Source organism: Stegostoma tigrinum, chromosome 24 (genome assembly GCF_030684315.1).
Source record: "Stegostoma tigrinum isolate sSteTig4 chromosome 24, sSteTig4.hap1, whole genome shotgun sequence".
NCBI lineage: Eukaryota > Metazoa > Chordata > Chondrichthyes > Orectolobiformes > Stegostomatidae > Stegostoma > Stegostoma tigrinum.
In genome coordinates, this window is record NC_081377.1 from 37,853,204 (window position 1) to 37,868,813 (window position 15,610).

At 41.9% G+C, this 15,610-nt stretch overlaps 1 protein-coding gene across 1 annotated transcript in view; it reads right to left on the minus strand.

The window, feature by feature from the left end:
- LOC125464900 (receptor-type tyrosine-protein phosphatase U-like) overlaps positions 1–15,610 on the minus strand; it is a 321,742-nt gene that overhangs the window by 206,360 nt on the left and 99,772 nt on the right. The window contains exons 5-6 of the mRNA XM_059654370.1: positions 12,084–12,199; positions 9,110–9,287 (exon numbers count right to left, since the gene is read on the minus strand). Coding sequence (XP_059510353.1) covers positions 9,110–9,287; positions 12,084–12,199 — 294 coding nt within the window. The remainder of the gene's footprint in view (positions 1–9,109; positions 9,288–12,083; positions 12,200–15,610) is intronic.

Here is a 15,610-nt window from a genome sequence, read left to right on the forward strand (position 1 = left end):
CTGGAGAATCCAAGATAACAAAGTGTGGAGCTGGATGAACACAGCAGGCCAAGCAGCATCTCAGGAGCACAAAAGCTGACGTTTCGGGCCTAGACCCTTCATCAGAGAGGGGGATGGGGTGAGGGTTCTGGAATAAATAGGGAGAGAGGGGGAGGCGGACTGAAGATGGAGAGAAAAGAAGATAGGTGGAGGGAGTATAAGTAGGGAGGGGATAGGTCAGTCCAGGGAAGACGGACAGGTCAAGGAGGTGGGATGAGGTTAGTAGGTAGATGGGGGTGCAGCTTGGGGTGGGAGGAAGGGATGGGTGAGAGGAAGAACAGGCTAGGGAGGCAGAGACAGGTTGGACTCGTTTTGGGATGCAGTGGGTGGAGGGGAAGAGCTGGGCTGGTTGTGTGGTGCAGTGGGGGGAGGGGACGAACTGGGCTGGTTTTGGGATGCAGTGGGGGAAGGGGAGATTTTGAAACTGGTGAAGTCCACATTGATACCATTAGGCTGCAGGGTTCCCAGGCAGAATATGAGTTGCTGTTCCTGCAACCTTCGGGTGGCATCATTGTGGCACTGCAGGAGGCCCATGACGGACATCCCATCTTAAAAATTGGGAGGGGGAGTGGAAGTGGTTTGCGACTGGGAGGTGCAGTTGTTTTTTGCGAACCGAGCAGAGGTGTTCTGCAAAGCGGTCCCCAAGCCTCCGCTTGGTTTCCCCAATGTAGAGGAAGCAACACCGGGTACAGTGGATGCAGTATACCACATTGGCAGATGTGCAGGTGAACCTCTGCTTAATGTGGAATGTCATCTTGGGGCCTGGAATAGGGGTGAGGGAGGAGGTGTGGGGGCAAGTTCTTCAAGACTCCCGCACATCCCAGATGTCCAAGTTCTTCAAGGACCGCAACTTCCCGCCACAGTGATCGAGAACGCCCTTGACCGCATCTCCTGTATTTCCTGCAACACATCCCTCACACCCCGCCCCGCCACAACCGCCCAAAGAGGATCCCCCTCGTTCGCTCACACCACCCCACCAACCTCCGGATACAATGCATCATTCTCCGACACTTCTGCCATCTACGATCTGACTCCACCACCCAAGACATTTTTCCATCCCCACCCCTGTCTGCTTTCCAGAGAGACCACTCTCTCCGTGACTCCCTTGTTCGCTCCACACTGCCCTCCAACCCCACCACACCCGGCACCTTGCCCTGCAACCGCAGGAAATGCTACGCTTGCCCCCACACCTCCTCCCTCACCACTATTCCAGGCCCCAAGATGACATTCCACATTAAGCAGAGGTTCACCTGCACATCTGCCAATGTGGTATACTGCATCCACTGTACCCGGTGCGGCCTCCTCTACATTGGGGAAACCAAGCGGAGGCTTGGGGACCGCTTTGCAGAACACCTCCGCTCGGTTCGCAACAAACAACTGCACCTCCCAGTCGCAAACCACTTCCACTCCCCCTCCCATTCTTTAGATGAGATGTCCATCATGGGCCTCCTGCAGTGCCACAATGATGGCACCCAAAGGTTGCAGGAACAGCAACTCATATTCTGCCTGGGAACCCTGCAGCCTAATGGTATCAATGTGGACTTCACCAGTTTCAAAATCTCCCCTTCCCCCACCGCATCCCAAAACCAGCCCAGTTCGTCCCCTCCCCCCACTGCACCACACAACCAGCCCAGCTCTTCCCCTCCACCCACTGCATCCCAAAACCAGTCCAACCTGTCTCTGCCTCCCTAACCTGTTCTTCCTCTCACCCATCCCTTCCTCCCACCCCAAGCTGCACCCCCATCTACCTACTAACCTCATCCCACCTCCTTGACCTGTCCGTCTTCCCTGGACTGACCTATCCTCTCTCCACCTATCTTCTTTTCTCTCCATCTTCGGTCCGCCTCCCCCTCTCTCTCACTATTTATTCCAGAACCCTCACCCCATCCCCCTCTCTGATGAAGGGTGTAGGCCCGAAACGTCAGCTTTTGTGCTCCTGAGATGCTGCTTGGCCTGCTGTGTTCATCCAGCCTCACATTTTATTATCTAGGCTTCAGTTATTCCGGCTCCTCCACCCTCTGACTCCGCTCCTGGAAACAAGGCCTGCGGTTATGTTGCCACTGGACATAACTCCTCACTATTTTGGAGATCCCTGGTGGAATTCACCCAGTATTCAATGGCAGTTGGTGCTCAGGACAATCTCTCTCCCCATAACAACATGCTGTCTTCTGCCACGAGCCAGTCTATCCACATTCAAAACTCTTTCAATTCTAGATGCTACAGCTCTTTAGGTTTCCCCCACTAATAACTGTTGTTTATGTGGAAAATTCTGGATCATTTTGTGTCCCAAGGCTAATATTGTTAGCAATATTCATAAAATTCAATGTAATGACACTCTTCCATTGGGAGTACCATGGGTGGCATATCTGCAAATGGAAGGCAGCTCAATGCACCCACTTTTGCTGCTCAGCCCTTTAGACAGTGTTCTAATTTGTATTATAATCACTTAATATTAGAGCCCATCACTGAATGCAGTCCAAAGCTATGGGCAGAACAGACTTAACTGGCCTCTTTCTGTTCCTATTTCTCATGGCCTTAAGGGAAAGGATGTGATGTAATGAATCTAGGTGTCCTTATACAGCAGTCACTCAAAGTAAGCATGCCAATGCAGCAGGCAGAGCAAATGGTATGATCTTCATAGTAAGAGGGTTCAGGTACCGGAGTAGGAATGTCTTGCTGCAATTGTACAAGTCTTTGGTTGAGGCCACACCAGGGGTATTATGTGCAGATTTGATATCTTTATCTGAGGAAGGATATTCTGGCTATGGAGAAAGCACAATGAAGATTTACCAGGCTGATTTCAGGTATGGTAGATCTGACCAATAAAGAGAAATTAGATTAGTTAGGATTACATTCACTATGTTCCATTTAAAAGAATGGGTGGGTTGGGTTCTTGTCAAAGCAAATAACATTCTAACAGGATCAGACAAGGTACATTCAGGATTAATGTTTCCAATGATCAGAAAGCCCAGAACCAAGGGTCACAATCGAAAGCTGAGAGTAAGCTATTTAGGGCTGATGAGAAGTTTCTTCACCAAGAGAGTGGTGAGGCTGCAGAATTCTCTGCTGCAGAATGTAGTTGAGACCAAAACATTGAATGTTTTCCAGAAGGAGTTAGATATAGTCCTTTAGGGATAAAGGGACCAAAGTGTATGGAGAGAAAATAGGAACAGGAAGCTGAGTTGGATGATCAGCCAGGATCATATTGAATGGTGGGATCAGGCATCAAGGGCTGAATAGCCTATCCTCCTCCTCATTTTCTGTTTCTATTACTATTTCTGTGAATATCTATAGTTGGGATCACTAAGGACACTAAGAAGATATCTCTTTTCTGACTAGCAAGACATTTGTTCCCTTTGTTAGACAGCATATATTAACATTTTTCTGCCATGGCCATAGTGCACATATGATTGGTGGTGACTTGGCTTGGCTATTAATAGATTTTGAAATTATACAATTTGAATTGAACGTTTAAGTTGTTCATAGAAATTTGTTTAGATTCAGAGAGGTCTGCCAAAGGGTTACTGGACTTGAAACATTTACTCTGTTCTTTTCTCTACAGATGCTGCCAGACCTGTTGAGTTTCTTCAACACTTCGTGTTTTTGTTTTAGATTCTCAGCACCCTCAGTTCTTTGTCTTTAATGAGACAGATGAAGTATATTCATCACTTCTAGAGTTATAGAGCATGGCAGCCCTTTTGGTCCAACTCATCTATGTCGACCAGATATCCTAAATTAATCTAGTCCCATTTGCCAGCATTTCACCTAAATACCCCTAAACACTTCCTATTCATGTATCCATCCAGATGCCTTAATGTTGTAACTGTACCAGCTGCCACTATTTTCTCTGGCAGCTTGTTCCATACAAGCACCACCCTCAGTGTGAAGAAAGACCCTCAGGTCCTTTTTAAATCTTTCCCCTCACATTTTAAACCTATGCCCTCTGGTTTTGGACTCCCCTACCCTGGGAGAAAGACCTTGGCTATTCACCCAATCCATGTCCCTCATGATGTTATAAATCTCTATAAGGTCATCTCTCAGCCTCTGAGGCTCCAGGGGAAAAAACATTCTTATCAACAAAACATCACATTGTCCTTGTAAACAGCAGTTATTCATTTGCAGGAAAGGCCCTCTGTGTTAAAAGCGATAGAATCACTGCGAAGATGTTTATTCTGATAGGAAATTCCTACTTTCCCAAACCAGATGAACAAACAATGCTACTAACTTGCCAAATTAGGATTCTGTGGGCAGTAGCAAACTTTATTAACTCAACCAAGTAACTACTCTGACTGTGAAAGCTTCAGAGATGACTACAAATGTAGTCTGTTTTCAGGGGGACATTGCCAATAACCAACAATCATTCCACTCTACAGTGGTTCCTGACATTTAAAGTATCAAGGCATACTTCAATGATCAAATAATGACACAGCACACCAAGTGATACAGGCAGTCTACACATGCACAGCTGTGGAGACTTGCACATGCACAGTCAATAGGGGTGCCTGATATCAGCAGATACTGTTTTCAACAATAGACACCAAGGTTTCAAAGCATGTCAGAAGCGCAGATGTGGCCTTGACATGCAGGTAAAGCAGCATTCATTCTTCAACATATTCCAGCACTTTTCACCTTGCCATGGCACACAGTTGAAAACCATTGCAGTAATTTTCAGGATCTGGGACTCAGGATTATATTTGACCACTTAATCTAAAAGCATGTAGATCAACAGTAGTCCCCATTCAATGCAATCTTAAACAGAGAAATCTTATCCAACTTGACGTTCTATAATTCATGGTGCTTACTAAGACAGTAAAAGAATCAAGGGCGGCACGATGGCTCAGTGGTTAGCAATGGGCTGCAAAGCATCACGGACCCGGGTTTGATTCTAGCCTCAGGCAACTGCCTGCGTGGAGTTTGCACATTCTCCCCGTGTCTGTGTGGATTTTCTCCAGGTGCTCCGGTTTCCTTCCACATTCCAAAGATGTGCGGGCTAGGTGGATCAGCCATACTAAATTGCCTGTAGTGTTCAGGGGTGTGTGGGTTATAGGGGATGGGTCTGGGTGGGATGCTCCAAAGGGTGGTGTGGACTTGTTGGGCTGAAGGGCCTGTTTCCACACTCTAGGGAATCTAAGGAACTGAACTTCGCTGGATGCCATTTACTTATTACACTAGAATTGTGCCTGATAATGGATAATACCTTCCAGCTATGACCCTGAAGGTGGATGAGAATTCTACCTCGGGCACTACTCAGACTTTCACATCCCCCTTGCACACTGGTAACCCTGGCACCTGTGTGATTGCCTTTCCTTAGGCTGCATGGCCTTCTAACCTTGAAAGATAACTTGGGTTAGAACTCGTGTACATGAAACTGAACTCTATAATGTGGACACATAGTAATTCTTAGATTAAGAAGTCCTCACCACTTGCTCCAGCCTTTGATCACCATTAACCTTGGATAGAATATCAGATGATTAATGTCATACACAGCAAAGAGGAAAGAAGAGCACAGATACAATCAGGTCTCCCCAATGTTTTGAAGTCAAGGAATGAATGGCTTTATGTACAAGTAAGGATGGTTATAGGTTCAGTCACAAAATAGGACTATATCTTGAAAGATTAAGATGTAGAATTTGTTTGGGTGAAGACAAGAAATTGTAAAGGCTAAATAGACATTTGTGTGTCAATACAAAGTCTTCAAACAGTAGTTACAAGGTCAGAATAATTAGAAAGAAATAAATGGGGTAAAGACAAATTTATGGCAATAATCATGGGGAACTTATCTCATGTAAATTGGAAGAACCATTAGCAAAAGGTAATTTAGAAATTTAGCTTACAGAATATCCTCAGGGCAGCTTCTGAGAGCAATATTTTCAAGAGCCAATGAGGGAACAATCTATTCTACACCTGGTAATGTGTAATAAGTTAGGATTAATCACTAACCTCTTCCTAAAGAAGAATACAGCTGACAGCAATCACAACACAATAGAATTTAATATTTAGATTGAAAATGAAAAGCATGGGTCTATGACTAGTGTTTTAAGCTTAAATAAAGATTGATCCAGCTGAGGTGAACTGGCACCATTTAATAATTCTCAGCCTATGTTTCTATGTAAGGTTATACGTTGCACCACAAGATATTAAAATTCAAAGCCATTTACTAGCTTTTGTAATAATTTTGCAACAGTTATTACTTATTAATATTCTATGCATATGTGTTAGCACTGGACTTAAATGATTTATAAGAGCATTCAGATATTCTGAGGCTGTAGCTCAAAAATAATGTATTCTGAAAATCTGATTAACACACCTCCTTTATATAATTTCTTTTCCAGTATGGATTCACAGTTTATCAGATTTACTTCAGGTAAGTTGGGAGACAGTCAGCTTGCCCCAGTTCCTCAAAAGTAGAATGCCACAAGGTTTTTATTAGCAAGCATACTCTTCAATGGCTACAGAAGTGCTATATCTTCAATAAAATTGCTTAACTTTTTAATATGTAGATGATCTTGTTCTATCATTCATGTAACTGTCGTTGACAACATAGAACTTGCTTTGAACAAGGAACTAAACACAGTAGGGGTTTAGGATCTGCAAGCTCAAGCCAAACTGCCACGGAACAGCAGTCATTGCAGTCCATCTTGAGAATACAGACATTAAGTATGCCCTGAAAGTGAATGTCTGGGTACATCCCATTCCCATTCATCTTAGAATGAAGTTGGACTCCAATGATTCCATCCACTCATAATTATCTGAAAAGAAAGCTACTTACTCGAAGATGAAAGTAAACTTGGTTCTAAAACTGGTGAACACAAGTTTGAGCATCAGCTTGAGTGCCTCACGCTTCAATGGCTAATATACTCCACAGCTAGGTATTGTCCAAGTCAAGTGTGGCTACTTCTCATCTTGACTCTTGCTGTTTACAAACTGAACAAACAGTTTGCAATACATCATGAGAACTCAAGTCAATCCCAACAGCATACACATCTGTGTTATTGCATATCAGCCATCCATCAACTTTCCACGATGCAGTAACCCCTCAGGAAATCCAACTAATTGAGGAAAAAACAAAATCTCTCCGTATGCTAAGATCTGAATAGTGATCGTCAAAACGACTAGGCAGCTTGCAAACCTTTCTAAACCCATGTGCTTGGCTATCATGAACACAACTTCAATCCTAATGAAGGTGGGAAAGCAGGATAGATATCATAAGAAGTCATTAATGCCTCGTAAAAGACCTGATGCAGGAGATTTCTGACTGGTTTGCTGTGATGATTGAATGCGTAATTACAGCTGTTACATTTTATGAGAATGAACGTGACCTTCCATTTCAATAAACCATTTGCTCCTACGCTAACATTTCTATCCTGTACTATCCTAGTATTCCAATGAAGCTCAGCACAAGTTCATGAACAACTGATTTTCTGCTTCAGCACCTTGCAGGCTCTGGGACTCCACACTGAATATAACAACTTCAGAGCATGACCTCTGTCCTCCATTTTGATTATAACCGCTTACTCAATTACAGCTGTAATTATCTGCATCATATTGATGGTGCTCTCAGCGATGAAAACCTATTTTCTCTTTTGACACTTATCACGTACGCCTGTTTTAGATCTCTATCTCCTCTTTACTGCCATTCACACCCTTTGTCCTTTACTCTGGGTACCCTCACCAACTGAAGCTCTTGCTCCTCCTGCCTCTTTGTTAACTGCATAAAAGCACCATTTTCTATTCCTATTCAATTCTGAAAAGTTGTTTGAAACTTGAAACATTACTCTGTTTGTCTCTCTCTCTCTCACACACATGCTGCCAGATCTATTGAGTTACGCCAGCAATTTTTGTTTTATTTCAGATTTCCATTATCTCTAGTCTTTTGCTTGTCTCAGTAGACAGATCTTTGCTGTCTCCTTTAGTAACATTTCTGTAATAAATTGATGTCACTAAAGGGGAAGTACATGCAGCTACTAAAGATAAAATGGAAGTTCCAATACTTTCAGCTTTAGAAAATGGTCACAATGATTTTTCAAGCAACAACAAACAGTGAGCCAGATGAGATTTACAAAATTGTAGAAAACAACTGCACTTCAGAAACATCTTTTGGCAGTAATAATGATATTTTACTTTTGAATGAGAGCCTATAGAATGTAGAAACCTAGTGTTCCCAGTTTATTGTCAGAAATGGAAGTGGTCAACTTTGGAATTCTTATGTTGTCTTCTCAGGGAGAATGTTTTGCAATAGTAACAGATGTGGTTTCAACAATCCTGACAGCAAATCTTCCTGTGCCTAAAGCAGTCCTAAAGAGATTCTTATTAATGATTTGCAGCCCTAGTATGAGACTTGAGAAGTGAATCTATAGTCTGCAGTCTTCCTGATGATCCATTGTTCTCATAAGAACCTCGAGGTATCATTCAACTGTTATTGTAGTTGAATGCTGATACATCTCAGCTCTTCATGGGTGCTGCAACTTCAATGTGCAAAGGTCTTTTGTTGTTGAATATTTTTCAGCATAAAATATAATGCAAAAGAAGAAACTAATTGGTGTCCAGTCAAGATGAACCGATATACCCTCTCAAAGAACACCCACTTATCTTCAAACTGAAGTGAAGAGGATTTGGAATGGTGTTAATCAACTCATTTAATTTCAGCTGCTGAAAGTAGTTCCAGGCCAGTCTTTGGCCACTGCCTTCCTACAGCATTTCAAATGCCTGTATCGGAGATTAAGGAAGTATGAAAGACTCTGAAATTGCTGGAGAAACTCGGGTCTGGCAGTATCTGTGGAGAGAAAGCAGAGTTAAGTTTCAAGTTTGCTGACAACTTTTTCAGAATTACTGTACAGGAAGTCTGTTTTCATTCTGTAGATGCTACCAGATCTGCGGAGTTTCTCCAGCAATTTCTGTTTGATTTCCAGCATTTGCGGTTCTTTGTTTGAAAATATAAAAATTCTTGAAATTGCCAGGGAAAGAGTCAGGGACTAGGACATGAACTGACTTAAAAAGTAACTGCATGCTAACAATAATTAGCAATCTTACACTAGTGTACTGTGCAAGAAAATCTGAACAACAAAGTTACCTTTCACAATCAATGCTGCAAAGTTAGACACTCCAGATCCATTTCCAGACTGAATCACACAACGATACAGGTCCTGATTTTGCTTTGTCAACTTATGTAGCTGAAAGATTGCAACGAAGCTTTTGGGGCCAAGGTACCTTAGATGTGCTGGTGGGCCGGTTAAGCCTCCGTGTTGTCTCTGTTAAAGAAATCAGCACAATGTTAAAATACAACAGCAATTCAGGGAGGAAAGGTGCAAAATGTTTAATCAGGATGTCACTCAAACAGCACAACTTGTTCCAGTGTACGGTGGTTTTTAATGTGCACTGACGTAAATTGTATGGTGTAGTTTGGACATGATGACATTCATAGCACAATTAGTGGAGGGCAGTAAACATCACACTGAAATGGTAACCTTACAACACAGCAAATAACTGCGTCCAGACTCCATGTTATGGAGGAAAAGGTTCCATTGATATCCTGAGATTTTTTTAAGTTAGTCTCATGCGCTACCAGTGTGGCAGTGAAGTAATTCTTTGTTGTGATGCCAGAGTTGCAGTAGAAGCAGAAATAATTTGACTTTTATTGCACCAAGACTAAACTCTCCACACCCTGGAAACTCCCAACCATATTGCTTGTGTGGCCTTCTGTCATTGCAAATCTATCGTGATGAGAAGGTGTGAAGTGATTAGTTGCAACCAGCGTAATGCAGCCTTAAAAGTATCAGCTGTGACTCAGTCAGTAGCGCTACCCTTGTCCCCCAAAAAAGCATAGCAGGCCCATCTCCCGACACATGCACAATGGTCATCTAAAGTTTCAGACCCCAGTTATTAGGCTCAAGCCTCACTTTACAGATTTGAGACAAATCTAGACCTGTACTTCATCTTTTTCAAGACATTAAACCAATGACCCATATGCTATCTTGAATATAAATTGAAGATCCTATGGACCTACATTGAAGAAAAACAGGAGATTCCTCCACTCTATTCTGACTAGTATTTATCACTCGTACATAATCAAAGCAGACGATTTGGATACCATCACACTGTAGCTTGGGTATCCATAAAATGGTTGTTACATTTCCTGCATCACCAGATACACAGCTCTTCAAAGGAGTATGTTTTGATGTGATGATCAACAGAACGAATTCATCTTTTTGTGGTGGACTTTGCTGTTCACTTAACTCATTTGAAATGGTATAAGCTCAAACTGTACTGTGTACTTGTTGACAATCATGTAATCACTATTTATTTATGTACAGTAGGCAGAATTTAAGAAGCTTGCCTGAAGAATAGAAGCTTACAACCAAGTCAGTTCTCCAGGACAGGCTTGGTAATTTGATAATCAAATTAAGCAGGTCTGTAACACGATAGAGCAATGTGGGTAACTAACCAATTGATTCTGTTCATTTTTAGATTCGAGAGGCATAATCAGTTCATGGAGTGGTGGGGAATGCGGGTGTCACTTTTCTTCAAGTCCAGGGAGCCTTATAGAACATAGAACATTACAGCACAGTACAGGCCCTTCGGCCCTCGCTGGTTTCACAGGTTGGCGCAACAATCTGATGCCCATCCATTCTACACTATTCTATTATCATCCATAAGTTTATCCAATGACCATTTAAATGCCCTTAAAGTTGGCATGTCTACTACTGTTGCAGGCAGGGCATTCCACGCCCTTAGTACTGAGTAGTGCCTCTGACATCTGTCCTATATCTATCACCCCTCAATTTAAAGCTATGTCCCCTTGTGCTAGCCATCACCATCTGAGGAAAAAGTCTCTCTCTATCCACCCTGTCTAATCCTCTGATCATCTTTTATGTCTCTAAGTCACCTCCTAACCTTCCTCTCTCTAAGGAAAACAGCCTCAAGTCCCTCAGCCTTTCCTCATAAGATCTTCCCTCCATACCAGGCAATATCCTGGTAAATCTCCTCTGCACCCTTTCCAATGCTTCCACATCCTTCCTATAATGCGGTGACCAGAACTGTACGCAATACTCCAAGTGCAGCCGCACCAGAGTTTTGTACAGCTGCAACGTGACCTCATGGCTCAAACTCAATCCCTCCACCAATAAAATCTATCACACTGTACGCCTTCCTGACAACCCTATCAACCTGGGCGGCAACTTTCAGGGATCTATGCACATGGACACTGAGATCTCTCTGCTCATCTACACTACCAAGCATCTTACCATTAGCCCAGTACTTTGCCTTCGGGTTACTCCTACCAAAGTGCATCACCTCACACTTTTCCGCATTAAACTCCATTTGCTACCTCTCAGCCCAGCTCTGCAGCTTATCTATGTCCCTCTATAACGTGCAACATCCTTCCGCACTATCCACAACTCCACCGACGTTGGTGTCATCCACAAATTCACTAACCCATCGTTCTACGCCCTCATCCAGATCGTTTATAAAAATGACAAACAGCAGTGGCCCCAGAACAGATTGTAAGTGAATGACCTAATGGGCTCCACAGCAGTAATATTTCTTCTTGATGGAGATAGTTTTTGCTTCGCAAATGTGTGGGAGCGATGTTACCTGCCTCTTTCAGCCAAAGCCTAATCTGCTCAGTTTCTTCAACACTTTCTGTTTTTATTAAATCTGAATGTTATCCATGTCTTCCTGCATTTAGACATGGACTGCTTTAGTGGTACTAACTGGGTCTGTTGATTAAGTGTCTTTCAGAGGGATTGGTGAATGAATAAAATGCTGCAGTTGAGGTTTCATTTTTGGAAAGTTTGTAATGATCCTTTGAAAATGAACTCCTAATGTAAAAACTGTAATCGTACGCTTGGATGGATAAAGCTTTGAAAAGCAGAAACATTTTGGTTCATGCAATTTAGTTGTTAGAGGTTTTAACTCTCAATTATTGCTTGACAATTATTTGATGTTTTCATCTTTCTCTGTAATCCTCAATTGGTCTAGAGACTGAAGGGATGCCAAAGATAAACTTTAGTGATTGAAGTTGATCAATGCAAAACTGACTTATTTACCTGCATTGAAAGGCTTTGTGCCTTATTTATTTGTCCATGTACAATACAATGGAATGCTGCATCCTGCCCAGAATTTGTCTCCGCATCTTCAAGCAGCTGGAAGTATGCCGTTTTAGCTACAAATAGAAATAGAGACTGACCATTCACGTTTTCACTGAAAGCTTTTGCAAGACAATTAGGACAGTGACTAAAATGCATATTAAGTTTAGAATTGGATAATTTTAATTTTCTGGGCATCTCAATCCAATATGAAACAAACAACATTTTTTCTTCTCCACATTAAATTCTCATCAGCATCAAAGCAGGTATTAAAAGTGAAGTATAATGTCCCTTATATGTTTTGGTTGGTAAATGCATTTAGTCTATCCCCAATCCATAATCGCTCACATCGTGCTCTCAATTTAAATTTGCCTTCTTCACCTGGGACTCCATATAATTGGATAAACAGAGGGGAATTTTTTGTTTTCTTGTTTAGTTGAGGACTGCTTTTCTTGTTAGTGAAGGAACATTTGAAGTAGAGATAACAAAGCTCTCCTGCTCCCATGATGCTGCTTGCCCTACTGTGTTCATCCAGCTCTACACGTTGTTATCTCAGATTCTCCAGCATCTGCAGTTCCTGCGATCTCTGAGAGCATTTGAAATAGCTGGAACTTTAATAGTTGTGCAATGTATCAATTGTACATCTAACCAGGAGTTTGTCCCAATTTCACACGAACAGCAATCAAACTTAAATCAATTTCAATCAAAAGAAATGTATTGTCAGTAGCATGAACTACAATATCAGGCTGACGAGAGAATTCTGAGAAATGCTTTAACCATACAGAACCAGGGTGGAAGTGTAATTTACAACAATATTAAAAGACAAATTGGTAGGCATTTGTGGGGAAAAAACAACAATATGAAAAAAATAAGGAATTAGAAATAAATAAATAGATGTACTTAAAATGTTGGTGCAGAATATATGGTACATTATAGCTCCCCGTGCCAAAAGGATTCTATGACTGTGATTCCTATGGACCAAAAAATTAATTGTGCGGCATTTCATTGAGTCACTTGGGGGGTAAGAAGATCTCAAGGCGAACATTTGATTTCAGTTGGTAGCCAAACTTGTCAGGGCATCAAATTTAAGTATTGACTCTTGCTTTGTTGACCAATACAGAGTTTAAAAAGAACTCGTCCAATTAACTTCACCAACCATGGGCAATATTCAATATGACTATTACCTTGAGTTCAGCATATTGAGGGTAAGAGAGGATAATAGCAAAGATTCATATCCTCTGAATGAAGGGACTTCTACTTATCTCCATCCTAAATAATTACTCTATTATCCTGAAACTGTGCCCCCAGTGTTTTAGATTCTTCAACCACAGAAACAATCTATTAGCATCTACCCTATTCAAGCCCTTTCAAAATCTTGCATATTTCAGTGAGATCGTCTCTTCTTCTTCTAAACTCTGAGAATATAAAGCAAAATTACTTAGTCTCTCATCTTTGGACAGCTTCCTTCATCCTTCGTCCCAGGGATCAATTTCATAAATTGTTGCTGTTCTTCATTCAATACAACTATCTTCTTAAATATGGAGATCACTTGCTAGCTATAGAGTTCCAGAAACCAACTGCAATTTATGTCTATCTCTATCATTGTCAGTTACCCGCTTGCTGCCAGCCAAATATGCTATAAATTCATCTTTCAATCATTCCAGGAATCTGGTGATTGAATATTATTGTGGTCTTAAGCTGTCAATTTTCTATTGAAAAGCAACCTTTCCTTTAGAATATCATTGCAGAACAATATTATAAACAGCAGGCAGGAAGCATTTATATACATCAAGAAATAAAGACAATGCCAAGGAATGAAGGGAGGTACAAATGACTACATAATTAGTTAAGATTTTTACAAGTAAATATAATCCCAGAGTACTTAATCACTGAGTATTTAAGGAAGTAGCCCCAGAGTTAGCAGATATATTACTACGCCATGTTGCTGAAATGAATTGAGATCAAGTTGGCAGCCAGGTAGCAAAGAGTAGGAAGAAATTTGTTTTTTGTTGGCCAAGTGGCAAGCAGTGATTAGTGGAATCAATGCTTTGATTCCAGATATTCACAACATAATTGCTTAGATGAGGAAACTCTGGGTCATATCTCCAAGTTTGTAGATTACACAAAGCTGGGTGGAGGGTATACTATGAGGAGGATACAGAGAAGTTTCAGTGTGATTTGGACAAGTTAATGGAAAAACACATGGCAGATACAGCACTATGATAAATGTGAGATTATCCAAATTGGTAGCTAAAGCTGCAAGGTAGATTATCTGAATAACAATAGAGTGGAAAAAGGGGAGATATATCCTGACTACATCAAGTTACATGGTAAATCCACAGGAACAGATTCAGGAATGCTGAGTGTTTATTTCACATCTTACGTGCATTCTCAAATTTGTTCTAATCTGTGGCATTACTCTTCTAAAAACTATGGACTTTTTATTATTCGGTTGTGAGACACGGGTGTTGCTGGTTGGCCAGCATTTATTGTCCATCCCTAGTTGTCCTTGAGAAGGTGGTGGTGGGCTGCCTTCTTGAAACGCTGCAGTCTACCTGCTGTAGGTTGACTCACAATGCCCTTAGGGAGGGAATTCCAGGATTTTGACCCAGCAACAGTGGCGATATATCGAATGACGATACATTTCCAAGTCAGGATAGTGAGTAGCTTGCAGGGGAACTTGAAGGTGGTGGTGTTCTCGAATATCTGCTGCCCTGGTCTTTCTAGATGGAAATGGTCATGGGTTTGGAAGATGCTATCTGAGGATCTTTAGTGAGTTTCTGCAGCTCAACCTGTAGATAGTACACACTGTTACTCCCTGCACTGGTGGAGGGAGTGGATGCTTGTTGATGTAGAGCCATTCAAGAGGGCAGTTTTGTGCTGGATGGTGTCAAGCTTCTTGAGTATTGTTGGGGCTGCTTTCATCCAGGAAAGTGGGGAGTATTCCATCATACTCCTGACTTGTGCCTTGTAGATGGTGGACAGGCTTTGAGGAACCAGGAGGTGAATTACTCGCTGCAGCATTCCTAGCTTCTGACCATCGCTTGTAACCACTTTATGTGGTAAGTCTGGTTAAGCTTCTGTTCAATGATAACCCCCAGGATGTTATTGTTTGGAGATTCAGTGATGGTAACACAGTTGAATGCAAAGGGGGCTGTGGTTAGATTGTCTCTTATTTGTGGTAGTCATTGCCTGGCATTTGTGACATGAATGTTGCTTACCACTTGTCAGCCCAAACCTGGATATTGTCCACATCTTGTTGCATTTGAACATGGATTACTTCAGTATCTGAGGAGTTATGAATGGTGCTGAACATATGTGCAATCATTGGTGGACATCCCCATTTCTGACTTTATGTTGGAGAGATGGTCGTTGATGAAGCAGCTGAAGATGGTTGGGCCTAGGACACTACCCTGAGGAATTCCTGTAGACATGTCCTGGAACTGAGATGATTAATCTCCAACAACCACAACCACCTTCCTATGTGT